General features: G+C 36.4%; 1 protein-coding gene across 1 annotated transcript; it reads right to left on the bottom strand.

Annotated features, from left to right (window-relative positions):
* Positions 1–196: 196 nt before the first annotated feature.
* On the bottom strand, positions 197–17,044 carry LOC123517504 (DEAD-box helicase Dbp80-like). The gene is made up of 10 exons (XM_045277636.1): positions 16,621–17,044; positions 11,621–11,946; positions 11,355–11,457; positions 8,350–8,464; positions 7,941–8,095; positions 7,323–7,487; positions 6,502–6,664; positions 6,095–6,204; positions 5,316–5,493; positions 197–4,857 (listed from the first exon to the last, which is right to left on the bottom strand). The coding sequence occupies exons 1-10, from the start codon at positions 16,696–16,698 to the stop codon at positions 4,793–4,795; spliced, it is 1,458 nt and encodes a 485-aa protein (XP_045133571.1). The 5' UTR covers positions 16,699–17,044; the 3' UTR covers positions 197–4,792.
* Positions 17,045–17,240: the final 196 nt, after the last annotated feature.

Here is a 17,240-nt window from a genome sequence, read left to right as displayed (position 1 = left end):
ACACTTCCTAATTGTTATTTTTTTTTTTTCTGTATTTGGAATCTATGGGAACTGGCATTACATGACCTTTTATTTATACAAAACTTTTGATGCCCTTAACCAGTGGTTTCCTTCACACACACACACACACACACACACACACACAATGTTATGCATAGTTTTCTCCATTTATAGACTAGGTATAGAAGGTTAAAACTATTAATTCCTCTTTATTTTTCATAATAGTATATCAGGATGACATTTTTTCTTTCTTTTTTTCTTTTTTTTAGCATATAAATGCAGTTCATATAAAAGCTTAAGCTTCTAAATTCAAGAATATCACATGGAGCTTTATACAGACATAACTTATTTTCACAAGTAGAAACCATTTTACATGGTTTTTGCTAGTGTATTGTAAAAGTACACATCCATTAAATGCTATGAATGACAATGATAAATACTTATCAAGTTAATACAGCCTCTGCATATTCTTCAGTATTAAAAGTGTATGATTTGCTTTCAGTATATATTGCATATGCATAACACCATAAATTTTATGAACATGGCAAAAGTATTTATAAGGTACATGTTTTCATGTTCATTTATGTGTTTACATGTAAAAGAATTCTAATAACTGAATAACTTAAAACTGCATCCTTAAAAATATGACACGCACATTCTGATAACTACAAGACAGGTAAACTTAACCGTTTCAAAAAAATAATAAATAAATAAAAAATTTTAAAAAATCAGTTTTCTTTTCGTTTACATGCAATTATCTTCAAACTAAACTTTGTCATCATTTCAAGGTCTATAATGCCCATGTTTATTAATTTATGTTTGCATTTTTTTTTCCTCCTTGACTTCATATTGGAACAACTGGCTGTTAATAGTTAAATATCAAGACTTTCATGAACAATCTGCACAGACCATAATTTGATACATATCACAGTTTGTTTCTAAATTGTACAATGCTCAGCTTAATGATAGGGAAAACTTTTTGTGACAATTCTAATGTAATCTCTAATCGTTACATAAATCAACCAGACAATTAACAAATTGAGATTAAAAAATAAATTGATATTTGAATCAGCACACATCTTGCTTTTCAAACATTTGAAGTTTCTTTTAAAATGGAAAACTATAAAATTGCAGATAACTCTGAGATGATTTTTTTTTTTTCTTCTTCTTAAGGAAAGTTCATTGTTATCTTTCAATAATTTCTACACTTGATACCCATGCATATTTCCATAAGAAGAAAAGCATTGGAATAGCACTTAAATTTACTGACATCTGAATTAAATATTGTTGCCATTCTCTATAAAAATGCTTTACATCAATGCAGATTATGCTGTAACTAACTACTATCTTAAAATTCACAGTACCACAAAAGACAAGGCAGCCATAAATAAATATTAGTGTGGTAGTCATAGTCACTAAATATGATTATAAACAGTGCAATATAAACCAGAAGACATTAAAAGCAGGTGATGATGAAATATTGAAAATTGTCTCTAATGTTATTTCTTGCATTATGTTTCCATTATATATATATTACTGACTTGTGGTTTCCTTTTTCATTATCTGAACAATGAAATTACTTTCTTTTGTACAGAATGAATTTTACATTAAGTGGTCACCACACACACACACACACACACACACACACACACACACACACACACACACACACACACAGGATAAAATCCAACAAAAAAGGACAGCAAATGAAAAGAAAATCAGAAAAGGTTGTTTACTATAACTCATATTCATCTGTCTGAATCAGCTGTGCAAACCATCTTTCCGTTATATCTGTTTAGATATTAACGGTTAAATAATAGTGTAAGGATAAGCAAATACATACTTAAATAGAATGTTGTTCAAAAACTTCCACATGAGATGCTCATAAGCATATGACATTTTGAGAGAGAGAGAGAGAGAGAGAGAGAGAGAGAGAGAGAGAGAGAGAGAGAGAGAGAGAGAGAGAGAGAGAGAGAGAGAGAGAGAGAGAGGAGAGAGAGCACATATGAAGTAACAAGAAAAATCATTTTCCTTGTCAGATAATACTAATAACTGGGCCACTGGCTGATACATCGTACCATTTTACTATAGTGTCATTATTAAGCACAAATCTTTTGCACTGACAGGATCAAAATTCTTGACCATTACCTGTCTCAAGTAGTTTTCCATACAGTGGAGGCTCATTGCTTGAATGCTTTAATAGTCAAACTTTTCAATACTCAAACACAAAAATTTGATTTAAAAACTTGAAAAAATACCTGATAGTCGAATGTATATACACATTTTTGTAAACAAAGGCTCCCTGGCCTCTCCTTCTCCCCCTCCACCAGTTGTGCTACTGCGGTCATCAGAATAACATTCTTGTGCGTTCTGTCTGTAGTTCTTCATTTATAAACTTACATTAACACCAAAGGCTTATTAGTGGTGAAAATATCTGGTAATCGAATGGCCACACACATGGTTGTAAACAAAGCTCTGTGGCCTCTCCCTCCCCGGCCGCCCCCATTGTCCCATTCTGATACCGGTAATACCATTAGAACCTAAATGAATTACCGGTATCCCAGTGTACCGAATACCAGTGTGCATGTCTAGTTCTGCTGCAGTCGTGAGAAAAACAACATTCTTCTGCGTTCTGTCTGTACTTTTTCAGTTAGAAACTTCTAATGGCATCAAAGAGGCTTATTAGTGGTAGAAATAAGTGAGGGTGCAAGTGTTAGTGAGCATTAGTGGGTTCACAGGCATCACATCAGGAGAAAAGTTACCAGACGTTATCATGGATGGGGACTTGCCCTCCAACGATCTCCCTCCTCCCCTCCTCTTCTATGTTATCCATCACCAGCCTTCACTTATGGTATGTAAAATTCTAAATTATAAAAAGAAATTACATTGACATTTTTATAAACTTAAGGTTTACCAAGATTAGGACAAATTACCTGATTTATAGGTACTGATAGTTGAACTTTTTAATGCTCGAACAGCCATTTGTTGAGTCTCCACTGTATTTGTATAGCTTTCAATAAAACACTATAGCACACTGCTTAAACACTACAGTAAGGAAGCAAGTCTGGGTACCATGTCTACAGTAGAGAATGCATCAGTATAATCCAAATATCCCTTTTTTTCAGTAACTTATGTATCAATCCTTAGTTTTCATTTACACTTCATAAGTGTATAGAAATATTTTAGTTTCTTGGCGAAGAGTTGCAATTGATATCTTGTTAGGATCTCATTCCATTTTTGTCCATTCATCCTTATTCTATTAAACTACAAATTATCAGACAATTTTTCTAGCTATATAATAATATGGTAATTTTGTGTTGTAAAGATTCTTTATTTAATACTTTTGAATAATGAGATAAATGTTTACAAAGATAGCAGATGAGAAATTCTCAGTATTGTGATGCTATGCTACTCTTTGTAGTTAGGGACTCATTTCCTTGCATATTTATTACATAAAGTTTACATTTGTTGTTTTATATTGAAACTGCCAAATTTGGATGTGTGATAATACAGTATCACCTTGTTCTCTTCAAAACCCATTTTCATCAGAAAAATTAGCTTGTAATTAACATTAAAGTTGATTTGTACTTACTATGCTTTCTCCAGTCTTCAGAGTACACAAAATTCACTAACACTTGTGAACAGACAGCACCATAATGTGAGGATGATAATTCTATGGTTGTAAGTCAAATCTACTTCTGGAATTGGTGCTGTGGATAGACATTTCCTGTCTTACCACCTGCCAGCTAAGTTTACTGAGTGTGTGATGTTTAAATAACTTAAAATATTCCCAGTTAATCACATGAAAAGAATGAGGTGCTGATCTCAGTGGTGGTCCTATATTAAAAAGTCAGAAGATAGTGGACAGTAGCAGGAAGAGCTGTGCTATATCTGATGAATGCCACCTGTTTTTAAACTTGAGATGACTTTGATACATGAGTAATAACATTCCTAGAAGTGCACCCACTCAAGTACTAGCCACTAACAGTGAATTACAAAATTACAAAACAGTTAATAAAAATACTCAACACAAAATACTTCATGTGATTACTAAAATGAACAAAAAAGAGTAACTATAATTTTTTCTTTGATACAATGTTGAAATATGTCATCATAGTAATCTTGAGAAGAAAAGCTATCATCTAAGACCACAAATGGATCATGTGACACACAATGAGGCCTTGCTTGTTCAATCAGCAACTCAATCCTTCCATTACAAGAACACAAACCTCATGGCTTTAGAATCCGAATCCTGAATTGTCCCCACAAACATAATAACCAAATAAAAGAAATAAAAATAAAATAAAATAAATAAATAAATAGATAAAAAGAAGGGAGAAGGCATGGCTGGGAGCTCAGCATACTAATCTTTATACCATCATTGTATGCCTCATTTTATGACATGTAGGAAACATAAGGAAGCAGATTTTATATAAGAGTCTATTTCTCTCAGGCGCACACATGCACATACACACAAACACACACACACAACTATTTCACAATCACTTCAGCAATGGAATTTTGAATTTGAAGTACAAGAAGTATTTCATGAATGAGTGAAATATTCAAAATCTTAAAAGTTTATAAATGTTTTCAGTAATAGCTCCTTTGTTGACAATTTGGTATTTTTGTGTTTTTTACTGGTCTACTCATTTCTCTTAAACATTGCGTGCACAGCATTATAATGGATTTTTTTGTCAACTCCAGTTTCTGTCATCCTGCATGAAAACTTATTTTCATTTTTCAAAGAACAGAAAGTTAATATATCAGTTAATAATATTTCTTCTAGTGATTAGTCTTCTCCAAGTTTGTCAATTTCATCAATGTTACTGTAGTCCAATTTGATTATTTTGATATCTGAAAAGGAAATAAAAAATTATATTGAAAGAGGCACTTTTGCAATAATTTATCCCAATATGCCAGGAAGAAAAATGGTTGAGTCCTTAGAGGGCAATTATCATGTACTTAAAGTATGATACATTTCTAATACACAACTTCTTCCCCATCTAATCAATGTCTGTATATATAAAATAAATGTAGAATCAACAAAGAATAACAAAAAAATCAATTATGACACAAGCAAAAAATAGGATAGAAGGTAATTATGTAGGAGCCACCTCAGAGAGAGAGAGAGAGAGAGAGAGAGAGAGAGAGAGAGAGAGAGAGAGAGAGAGAGAGAGAGAGAGAGAGAGAGAGAGAGAGAGAGAGAGAGAGAGAGAGAGAGAGAGAGAGAGAGGTTCTGTTTAATGTAAGAACTTCAGAATAATTTACTGATCTAGAGTAAATTAAAATATTACAGTAAATGCAGAACTTACTAAAATGATCTTCAATTTCCCTTAGCAGTCGCAGATCTTCTTTGCCATCAACAATGTTAATTGCATTGCCAGTCTTGCCAAAGCGACCAGTACGACCAATGCGATGCAGGTAAGTTTCACAATCTGCCTTGTTGGTGCCATGCAGTCTTGGCAGATCATAATTCACCACAAGATTAACCTGTAATTAAAGGAATCATACACTGTTGGTGCCAAGCTGTACTGGCAGATCTCACCTAAATAACAGGTATCATACCACCAAAGCAGGTCACATAATTTGCACAAGACATCACAAATTCATATTAAATAAAATACTATGAATGACAAAACATTATCAATATTTATCTTATATTAATAAAAATCTCAATATACAAATTTTTCCATAAAATGGCAAATCATTCTTAAAATTCTTGTAAAACAATAGAAGTACTTTCGATATTTTATTAAGTATTAAAACTACTCTGGATTCCCTCTGGGGAGCAGTCTACAGAGGCTTGTGGATACTATGGGGGTAGTGAAGCTTGACTGCAGCGATGGATAGTCAAGAGACAGGAGGACGAGAGAACAAAGGCAGAGTCCATGAGTTTTCAAAATGTATTTTCACATTAATATAAAAACAATCACAAAAATACCCACAGTATCATTCTTGCTACATTGACACAATATGCTTCTTACTTATACTCTTAAAAGGCTATCTCAATCCCATACTTTTGCACAACTCTCTCTTTTTACATTTTGTTTCTTATCATCACAAGCTAATCTCTTATTGATAGTGTACTTACTGAATCCACATCAATGCCACGTGCCAGAACATTAGTACAAATTAAGACCCTCTCTGCTCCTTCTCGGAAACGAAGAAGTACTTTGACTCTTTCATCAGGAGTAAGGTCACCTGAGAAGTAAAAATGTACACCACATTATCTATTAGATTTTCTGTGTAAACAATTGGTTTCATATATAACTATACTACTAATAATGTTTAGGATTTACACAATATCTTTTACAGCCTTGGTACAGCTGCTACAATCAGCCTACCTTAAGGCATCACTTTCTGGTTAATTACATTTAACTGAATTTAAATTATTAAAGGCTTTTTACAAAGTTAGATATTATGACATTAAATGATATCTTAAACTGTTGCAAAAAATAAAGAAATTCATATCTTTATGAATGTTTTAAACATATATACCTGTTAACAATGCAACTTGATTGCCATCTTCTTTTAACCTGTTGGCTAGCCAAACAGCATTGGCTTTTGTGTGACAGAAGAACATTGCACTTCCAACTGGGATGGAGAAAATATTGCTAATGGCTCTATATTTCTCTTCTTCACTGTTGCATTCTACATACATCTGAAAGTTACAGGTAGCTAGTTAATCCTTCTACACAATGACTAAATTGTAATCCTTTTCCTGTCCCATAACCTATTTTCATTTTCAGAATATGTCATGGGTTGATTATAATTTGAACAAACACTGCATTTTATTTGATTATTGTGGTTAGTTATAATTTGGAGCTATTTTTATGATGGAAATATTATTTTGTTGAAACAAAAGCACCAGTGGCGTAGTGGATAAGGTGGTGGGATTGAGCAGACTTCCACATGTAGGTTTGAATCCCACCACATACCACTTTGAAGCTATGCTATTTGTCGAGTGGTTTAAAGTTACCTACATGTCACCATGATACCAAGGTTCTAGGTAGTCACACCAAAGATGCACTTGGGTGGTGATATGAGTCCTAACATGGGTACCACTATTAATAAAATTGCCTGCGCCACTAATGAGTGGAATCTTAATAGTGCTTCCCACATATACTCTTCAAGTATGCCTACAGGCACTATAGGCCATAACATAAAATAATAAAAAATAAATAATAAAGTGAGAGAGAGAGAGAGAGAGAGAGAGAGAGAGAGAGAGAGAGAGAGAGAGAGAGAGAGAGAGAGAGAGAGAGTGTAAGATTAAGAATAACTGCCATACATTTGGAATAAATGTTTTACAATTTTCATACCTGTCTTATGTTTTCTAGAGTCTCCTCTTCCCTCTTGAGGCGGAGAGTGACAGGATTCTTGATGATGGCATGAGCAAAGTTCACCACTTCATCATCATATGTGGCAGAGAATAACATCATCTGGCAAGATTCTGGTAGCTGCTTGTGAATTCTCACTGACTGATCCTGAAAGCAAAAAAGATGTGAGATACCAGTAAGCATTATTTTAAGGAAAAACACACATATAAAAAAATAATGACTAAATATTGCAAAACTAGTGGAGACTGGCAGCAGAGAGAGAGAGAGAGAGAGAGAGAGAGAGAGAGAGAGAGAGAGAGAGAGAGAGAGAGAGAGAGAGAGAGAGAGAGAGAGAGAGAGAGAGAGAGAGAGAGAGAGAGAGAGAGAGAGAGAGAGAGAGAGAGAGAGAGAGAGAGAGAGAGAGAGAGTCTGTGTGTGTAGTTGTCTTGTCTTTTCTACCATCTTTTTTGGGAATATTAGCCAAGTATCTACCTAGACATGGATATATAAAAACTTACATAAATAAATAAGTAAATAAATAATCAATAATAACAAGTGTATTGCTTTTTACTTTTTACTTTATAAGAGAGAACTTTTCTTGTAATTACAAAAGCAACTTACTTGATGCCCCTGAGTGGCTATCATTACATCAGCTTCATCCAGAACAAATACTTTGCAAGTTCGTAGGTCGAGACTTCGGTACTTGACAGCCCAATCCACCACTTTGCCTGGTGTTCCTATGACAATATGCTCTGTCACCTTCTGTCCACGAGGGACTGGGGAAAAGAAGAGAAAAATATAAATCTTAAGTTTCCTCAGTTGTAACAATGTGACTACATATGGTTTATTATTTTTAATCAATAGTGTTCAAGATTACAACTGCTTGACAAAGAGTTATGTTGTTCAATTCCAATAATCATTATATCTTCATATACAAAAAGAATATCCCAACATTTAATATATCAACAGCCTCCAACACAAAAATGTGCAATGAAATGAATGTCATACACAACCTTATCTTCAGTCTTACCCATGTCTCCCTTCACAGCAGACCGGATGGTAATGTCTGTACAGTATTTGCCCATCATTTTAACACATTCCACTGTTTGTAAAGCAAGTTCCATGGTAGGGGACAGAATGAGACCCTGGAATGAAAACCAAATTAAGAATGTAATTAAAATCTTAATCACTAGTATAATTTACTACAAATACATCACAGCTAATTCACAAAGGTCTATTTTCTTCAAAAAAACAACTGTTTCAAAACATATGGAGTCCCCCGACACACACACACACACACACACACACACACACACACACACACACACACACACACACACAAACACACACACACACACATTATTAAAGAGAAAGATCTTGTGTAATATACAGTAGATAAGAGGAAAAGTTTTATGATTTTTGGGATGAAGAAAGAAAATCCAAACAAGTTCATGAGAGAATGTGAAGAGAAAGAATTGGCCAAAACTATTATTATCAAACAAGTTCAAGACAGCATGCAAGAATTGGACCAGGAGGTGGAGGAAGTGATCTGGTTAGGAAGATACAGTGAATGGGGTAGGAGACCAATGAAAGTGAGAATGAGATCCCAAGTGGTGGTAGGGATACGAGAAATTAATATATTAGAATAAGGAGAGAAAAAGAAACTTTGAGAAAGATGAACCCAAACTTTTCTACAAGTTTATAAATTGCAAAACGAAGAACAAGGAAACAATAGAAAAAATAATTAAAGGAGGGAAGACATACCAAATAGAGAAGGAAATGTGTGACATGATGAATGAGAGCTTCAAAACGGTGTTCACTGCAGAAGACTTCACAAACCCTAATAGGACATTGCACTGTCAAGGATTACAGGAAATCGCAATGCACAAGGAGGATATTGGAAGATTATGGACAAAAGATTATTTGAAGGATAGGGAGATGAGAACTGTGGGTAAAGTAACAAGTGGAGTGCCACAAGGATCAGTGTTAGCCCCCATTATGTTTCAGAGTTATGTAAACAACATTCACATTGGGGTAAAGTTATATTAATTCATTTGCTGATGATGCAAAGCTGCTGTGAGTTATCAAAACCAAGGAGGACTGCCTGCTGTTGCAGGAAGATATAAATAGGATCTATGAGTGGAGTAGGAAGTGGAAATTGGAGTTTAATGCTAAGAAATGTCACATAATGGAACTAGGAAAGAGCAAAAAAATACCAGTATGGAACCATTTGATGGGAGAGAAACAAATAATGAAAACTAAAGAGGAAAAAAAATCTGGAAGTGATTATCCAGGAAAATCTGAGCTCTGAAAAACACATAAGCAAGATATTTGGATTATCATATAAAATATTGACAAATATAAGAGTGGCATTTCAATACATGGACAAAGATATGATGAAAAAAATCATCACAAGCATGATACATCCAAGACTGGAATATGTAGCTGTGGTGTGGTCTCTGAGTTCTAAAAAGGATATAGAAAAATTAGAAAGGATACAGAAGATTGCTACAAAGATGGTGCCGGAACTAAAGGACCTAACATATGTAGAACGATTGAAGGAAATGGGACTACCAACATTACAAGATAGAAGAGAATGTGGGGACCTAATAACAATGTACATGATAGTCAATGGCATTGAAAAGATAGACAAGGAAGACCTGGTGCTAGTGACAGAGGATGATGGAAGGACAAGAGGACATGTAAAGATGATCAGGATGAGGCAGTGTATGAAGGATAATGAAAATAGTTTTCCACACAGAAGAGTGGAGAAGTGGAATGAGTTGAATAATGAAGAGGTTACAATGTTCGCACTCAGCGTTTTGATGCCAGACAGCGTTAGATTTTGTAATTCTTGCTGGAAAATATGTACTTTTTGGGACAAGTTTTACAAGCTTACACGGGTGCATAGTTGCACACAAATGCATCTGAATCTTAAATAAATTAATTTTATGATAACTGACTGCATATAACATTGTTTGAGCCTCAGTTCATAATTTCAGATGATGTTCTTAAAACAGCATAAAATTGTATCAAGGCAAGCAATTTATCATTTCATACTATTATCAACGGATGTATACTGATACATAATTTCATTTGAGTATAGCAAACAACAGACAAGTCCATGCAGTACATAGAAAACATAGTATTGTGTCGCAGACTTAATGCTTTTCGGTAAGACATCATCAGCTGCTGGCAGCAAATCACAACACTCCAAGCCTTACCAGTCTTCTTAACGGCGCGAAGTTTAGTGCGTCGTACGTCCGCCAGCGGTGCTGATTGTTTTTATTTCATTGATTATTTTTATAATTAAGGACGTGACAGTGATATCCATATTTTTCAACACTCAGATAAAATGCAGAAACCGAAATTGGCATCATTTTATTTTTAGTACTCATACTTACTTAAATAAAAATTATTGTTTTTTAACTTTATCTTATAATTTCATTGACAAAGACTTTTCATACACCAGCAAGTTAGAATAATAACATTGAATTATGCTTTTTATTTTAAATGCACATGTGCATTTTAAATGCACATGTGCAACAATTCATGTTGTACTTTTTCTACACATCGATTTCCAGATTAGCTAAGTCACCCCTTTGCCCCAGGAACTCTGAGACAATTAAAAATTCTAGCGCTCATAGGTGTCTACAAGCCTAGCTGCGAACAGGCTAATTTGCAGAAAAGTGACATTCATACAATGCAGGGCCTAATAAGTGAAGAATAAGATGAGACAATGTTTGCTTGTCAGGTATGACTGTGTGTGAATATGCATAGATACCTACTTCTCACAAACCCACCTATTGAAGTAGGTCCATATTTTACTCCACAGTCAGGTCACTCTAAAGTGGCCATTTTGGTGTGGCTGTGGGATTCGCGGGGATTTCCCTACAATGTCACCTCTCCATAGATCATGGCTTGCCTTCTTTCTTCTTCCCCACTCCACCTCTAACAGTAGAAGACTAGCTGTCAAAAGGAGGACCACACCAAAATAGCCACTAAAGTTATCCAACTAGAGTCAATATCACTTACCTGGGTGCATCTTTTGCTTGGGTCAATGCGACTTAACATTGCCAAACTGAAGGCTGCTGTCTTGCCTGTTCCTGACTGTGATTGTGCAATCATATTCATGGCTCTGTTAAATAAGGAAAAAATCAACAATATTAAAAGGAAATAGTATCTATTTGAAATGATATAACAAAAGATTAGTTCTACATAATAGCATTATATATCATAATCCAATAGAGTATACTAAACTTTAAACACTTTTTTCAACACAATACAAACTTAATACTTACGGTTCAGCTAATAATGTAGGAAGTGATATTTCTTGAATCTTAGAGGGGAGTCTGAATCCCATTTCATAAATTCCTTTCAGCAGTTCCTTACGCAGGTCTAAGGCTTCAAAACTCTTGACACTATGTAGAGGATTCTTTGGGTCTGCTCGCAATACTTCTACTTTATTTTTACTCTGAATGATGCCTTTCCTCATCACCTTCCTCAACATGGAAAGTTCTCCTGGAGTGACATTCTCTTCAGGATCATTTCCTGTTGCAGGATCAGGTTTATTTTCATCTTTTGGTTCTTCTTTTTCCTCATCTTTTTGTAGTTTCAAATCATCAACCTAAAAAAATAAATATTCATTTTAGGCTATTTTCTTATACAGGTTGAACCTCCCAAATCCACCAACTGCCGCACCTAAGGCTTGCTGGATTATGGAAAATTCCAGACTGCAGGTGGTCCTTAAGTAAGCATCCTAAAACACCCTGCAGTCTTAGTCAGCCAGCATTATGACTGTAATGTTGTTTTAATATGATATATATTGGGTGCACAAGTATATATGCATGCAGAAGGAGACAGAAAAACATGTGCTGCAGTGTCATAGTGGCATTCCAGCAAATTTACATTATTCCAGAAAATTTAAATTAATCCCACAAATTAAAATTATGCCAGATTATAGAATTGACCAGATTGTGGAATTCCTGATTTAGGAGGTCCAAACTGTACTTTCTTTCCCCCCCCCTTTTTTTTCTTATGAAAGAGGGAAGCTGGTCAAGAGCCATAAAAAATAAAAAGAAAAGGCCCACTTGATTGCCAATTCCCTAAAAGATTAAGAGTTATCCAAAAATCTGGGACAAATGTCTTGAAACTTCCCTTTTAAAAGAAGTCAAGTCATAGGAAGATATAAATACAGAAGCAGGCAGGGAGTTCCAGAGTTTACCAGAGAAAGATATGAATGACTGAGAGTAGCTACTATTTAACTCTTGCATTACAGAGTTGGACAGAATAGGGGTGAGAGGAAGAAGAAAGCCTTGTGCAGTGAGGCCACAGGAGGAGGGGAGGTATGCAGTTATCAAGATCAGAAGAGCACTTAGCACAAAAATAGTGATAAAAGATGGCAAGGGATAAAACATTTTGCCGTTGAGAAAGAGGCTGAAGATAATCAGTCAGAGGAGGGGAGATGGTAAGACAAAAAGCTTTAATAAAACTGTGTGGGTGGAACCCCCAAACACGCGAAGAGTACAAGGACAAATAAGGCCCTTGTAAAGAGTTAGCAGATGGAGGGGCAAGAAAAACTGACAGACACCTCAGAACACCTAACTTCATAGAAGCTGTTTTTAGCAAGAGATGAGATGTAAAGTTTCCAGTTTAGACTATGAGTAAAGGACAGACTGAGGATATTCAATGTAGAAGATAAGGACAGCTGAGTGTCATTGAAGAAGAGGGGATAGTTGTCTGGAAGGTTGTGTCAAGTTGATAGATGGAGTAATTTAGTTTTTTGAGGCATTGAACACTACTTAGGATCATCAATTAATAATAGAAAGAGATTGGGTGACAATTAAGAACCCTGAGGAACACCACTATTAATAGATTTAGAAGATCATTGGTAGTCTAGTACAACATCAATAGAATGATCAGAAAGGAAACTTGAGATAAAGTTGCAGAGAGAAGGATAGAAACTGTAGGAGGGCAATTTTGAAATCAAAGCTTTGTGACAGACTCTGTCTAATGCGACAGCAAAAGTTTCCCAAAAATCTCTAAAAGAGGATGACCAAGATTCAGTAATGAAAGCCAGATCACTAGTGGAGCTACCTTGACGGAAGCCAGACTGGGGATCAGATAGATTGTGAAGTGACAGATTTTTGAGAATCTTCCTATTTAGGATAAATTTAAAAACTTTAGACAAGTAAGAGATTAAAGATATAGGATGGTAGTTTGAGGGATTAGAACAGTAACCCTTTTTAGGAACAGGCTGAATGTAGGCAAACTTCCAGCAAGAAGGAAAGGTAGAAGTCAATAGGCATAGTTGAAAGAGTTTGGCCAGGCAAGGTGCAAGTACAGAAGTGCAGTTTTTAAGAACGATAGGAGGGATCTCATCAGATCCATTAGCATTCTGAGGGTTCAGGCCAGAGAGGGCATGGAAAACATCATTACGAAGAATCTTAACTGAAGGCATGAAATAGTCAGAGGGAGAAGCGAGACGGACAAGCCCAGAATCATCCTAGGTGGAAATTTTAGCAAAGGTTTGAGAAATTAGTTCAGCTTTAGAGACAGCTGAGATGGTAGTGGTGCCATCAAGATGAAATAAAAGAGGGAAAGATGAAGAAGTAACTAAAGTTATTAGAGATGTTTTTGGCCAGATGCCAGAAGTCTCAAGGGGAGTTCGAGGTTGAAAATTTTTTACATTTTCTATTTATGAAGGAATGTTTGCAAAGTTGAAGAACAGACTTGACATGATTCCGGGCAGAAATATAAAGTGCATGAGATTCAGGAGATGGAAGGCTCAAGTACCTTTTGTGGACAAACTCTCTATCATATATAGCACAAGAATAGGCTGTGTTAATCCAAGGTTTAGAAGGTTCAGGTTAAGAGAAAGATCGAGGATCCATGCCAGACACTATCACCTCTGTTATGCATTAAGCACACAGAGATGGGTTTCTGTCACAGAAACAGTAATCATTCCAAGCAAAATCAGCATCATATCTCCTCAGGTCTCTCAACTGGAAGAGGCAAAATGCCAGAGGCACCTCTGCTTTGGGGGATTCTGAGGAGGAATTGGAGAAATAGGAAAAGATACAGATACAAGATTGTGATTGGAGGAGCCCAACGGAGAAGATAGGGTAACAGCATAAGCAGGAGGTCAAGAATGTTGGATGTATCTCCAAGACAGTCATGAATACAAGTAGGGTGTTGCACCTTTTGCTCTAGACCATGGGAGGATAGCAAAGTTGAAGGCTAGTTCATCAGGATGGTCAGTGAAGGTAGAGGAGAGCTAAAACTGGTGGTGAACATTGAAATCTCCAAGGATGGAGACCTCTGCGAAAGGATAGAGGGACAGAATGTGCTCCATTTTGGAAGTAAAAATAGTCAAAGAATTTACTTAAGTCAGAGGAGTTAGGGGAGAGATAAACAGCAGAGAAAACTTGGAAGATTCAAGAGCGTGGGCACGAGAACAAGTCAAGTCGTTGCGCACAGACACAATATCCAGCTTTGGAACGAAAATGTGGATAGAGAAAGTAGGAGGGAACAGAAAAAGGGCTACTGTCAGTTGCCTCAGACAGCTGTGTGTGAGGAAAAGATGAGGTTTAGTAGAAGAGAGGTGGTGTTCTACAGATTGAAAATTAGATCTAAGACCGCAAATGTTGCAGAAGTTAATGAAGAAAAAGTTGAGGTAGGTGTCAAGACACATGTGTGTGTGTGTGTGTGTGTGTGTGTGTGTGTGTGTGTGTGTGTGTGTGTGTGTGTGTGTGTGTGTTCACTGTTTGATCTGCTGCAGTCTCTGTGTGTGTGTGTGTGTGTGTGTGTGAAGTTATAATATTTTGGGAGGAGGCCATTGAGTATGCATGTGTTGTTAAAGTGTATAGCAACCTGAGCATTATTCTTTTTTGAAAGGAGCTTTGGTATTTTTCACCCACGGGTGCATTTGTCTGGATGTAGATTCTGGAGGAGCGAGCCAAAATCCATATTGCTCTTAAGGCGTCTTTCTATCCTGTCTGGACCATCTTCAGGAATAGAGTGAGGAGACTGGGCAGGTAGAGTTTTTTAAGACTGCTAATGGCAGATGCAGTAGGTGTGTGGAGCTGTGAGAGTCAATCAGCTTGCAGCTTGGCTGGAGATAAGGGGTGGCCGTTTGGAGGGCAGAGAAACTTCTGGTTGCTATTGGATGTTGATAGTAGGTTTCTCTAAATATATGACCGTAGCTTCTGTCATTTTGAGTCTCTTGATGTTAACTTTTTCGAGGATTTCAGTGTTTTGCTCCATGTTGCACAATGCTGTGCTCACTGACATGGTGGCGGCGTATTGCGCCATCAAGAGACTAAAGATGACAGAAGCTACAATCATATACTTAGAGAAACCTACTATCAACATCCAACAGCAACCAGAAGTTTCTCTGCCCTCCAAATGGCCACTCCTTAGCCCCAGCCAAGCTGCAAGCTGATTGGCTCTCACGGCCCCACACACCTAACGCATCCGCCACTAGCAGTCTTAAGAAGCTCTTCCTGCCCAGTCTCCTCACTCTTCTCCTGAAGATAGTCCAGACAGGACCGAAAGACGTCTTAAGAACAATGGATTTTGGCGCACTCCAGAATCTACAGCCAGACAAACGGACCCTTGTGCGAAAAATAAAAAAAAGCTCCTTTCAAAGAAGTTACAATAATACATACATAATAAAAATGTAAAAAAGGAAAAGAGAAAGTATAAGAAAATTCCTGGCAAAGTAAACAGTTGCAGACAAACCTAACAATACTTCTGTGATGTCAGGTCAGCTCAGGAGTTCAGAAAAGGACTAAAGAAGCCACCATAGAGAGCAGAGATTGTTTTGCACTAATCATAATTGGGTAGGAGTATAAGCAGCTTCTGTTACACTCTTTTTCTTTAAATCAACTCATCACTAGATGATTTCTATTATCAGAGAACAAAATGTTTAATACATTGTGGAAACTATGTGGAATGCAAGGTCATTATTGATAATCATTTCCTCGAAGTATACCATACCTACATTCTTTAAATATTCATAACTCTAAAAATAGTTCTTTGCATAAAAAATGCACAAAATCAACACACATACAAAAGCAAAAACTCAAAAACTGAGGAATTTCAAGGATGAAAAAAGAGTGATGATAGCATTAGGATCACTTTTGCTTGCCGCTGGCCAGGTATGCCCCTCCTTCCCTGGGATGTGTGGCAAGTAAAATGTGTATTGCACTGCATCCTATGCCAAGGGACGCCACTCTGAGGGAATGCCTACAACTCTCTACATAGATTCTGCAAGCATTAGTCTGACTTCCCACCTTACCTTTTCGACCACCTTGTCCACCAAGTCACGGTCCTTGGTTTCCTGGTCCTCAGCAGCCTTGGCCCAGTCATCCCCCATCGTAATCAAATCACTCGTCACTCACGTCTTGCACTCCACACAACGCGATGTCCTTAAACTCTCCTTCCTCTTCTTGTGACCGACCACCTTGTTTTCCTTGTTTTGTACAATCCGTTCGTATTGTTTGCCCTCTTTATCTTTTTTCACTTACTTCACACCTGTTTTGAATTAAGAATCCCAGTGTAGTTTCCTCACTACGTGTCTACGTCGTGTCACAGACACACAGCAGGCTTAAGCCAGTAGCCACGCTTTACCAAAGGTTAAACGCCGAAATTTCATAAAATAATACAACTACCTAATTTGAAATGAAGATCTTATGAACTTTAAAAAGGCTTCTCCGCTCAGTCTTCCTCTTGGAAAGTTTTTCTTTTAAGTTTGATGCAATGATAAAATGCAGAAAGAAAAAAGATTCAGCAGCAAGGATACATTTGACAGTAGGCCTACCCTTCGGCAAATAGTATTGCATCAACTACTAAGTATTATATTTCAGGAACATAACATTAATATTCCATTAAATTTTTGTAAAAGAAAAAAAAAAAAAA

Source organism: Portunus trituberculatus, chromosome 42 (assembly GCF_017591435.1).
Source record: "Portunus trituberculatus isolate SZX2019 chromosome 42, ASM1759143v1, whole genome shotgun sequence".
In the NCBI taxonomy this organism is placed as follows: domain Eukaryota; kingdom Metazoa; phylum Arthropoda; class Malacostraca; order Decapoda; family Portunidae; genus Portunus; species Portunus trituberculatus.
The sequence above is the reverse complement of the archived record's forward strand: the minus strand, read 5'-3'. Positions and strand labels throughout refer to the sequence as shown.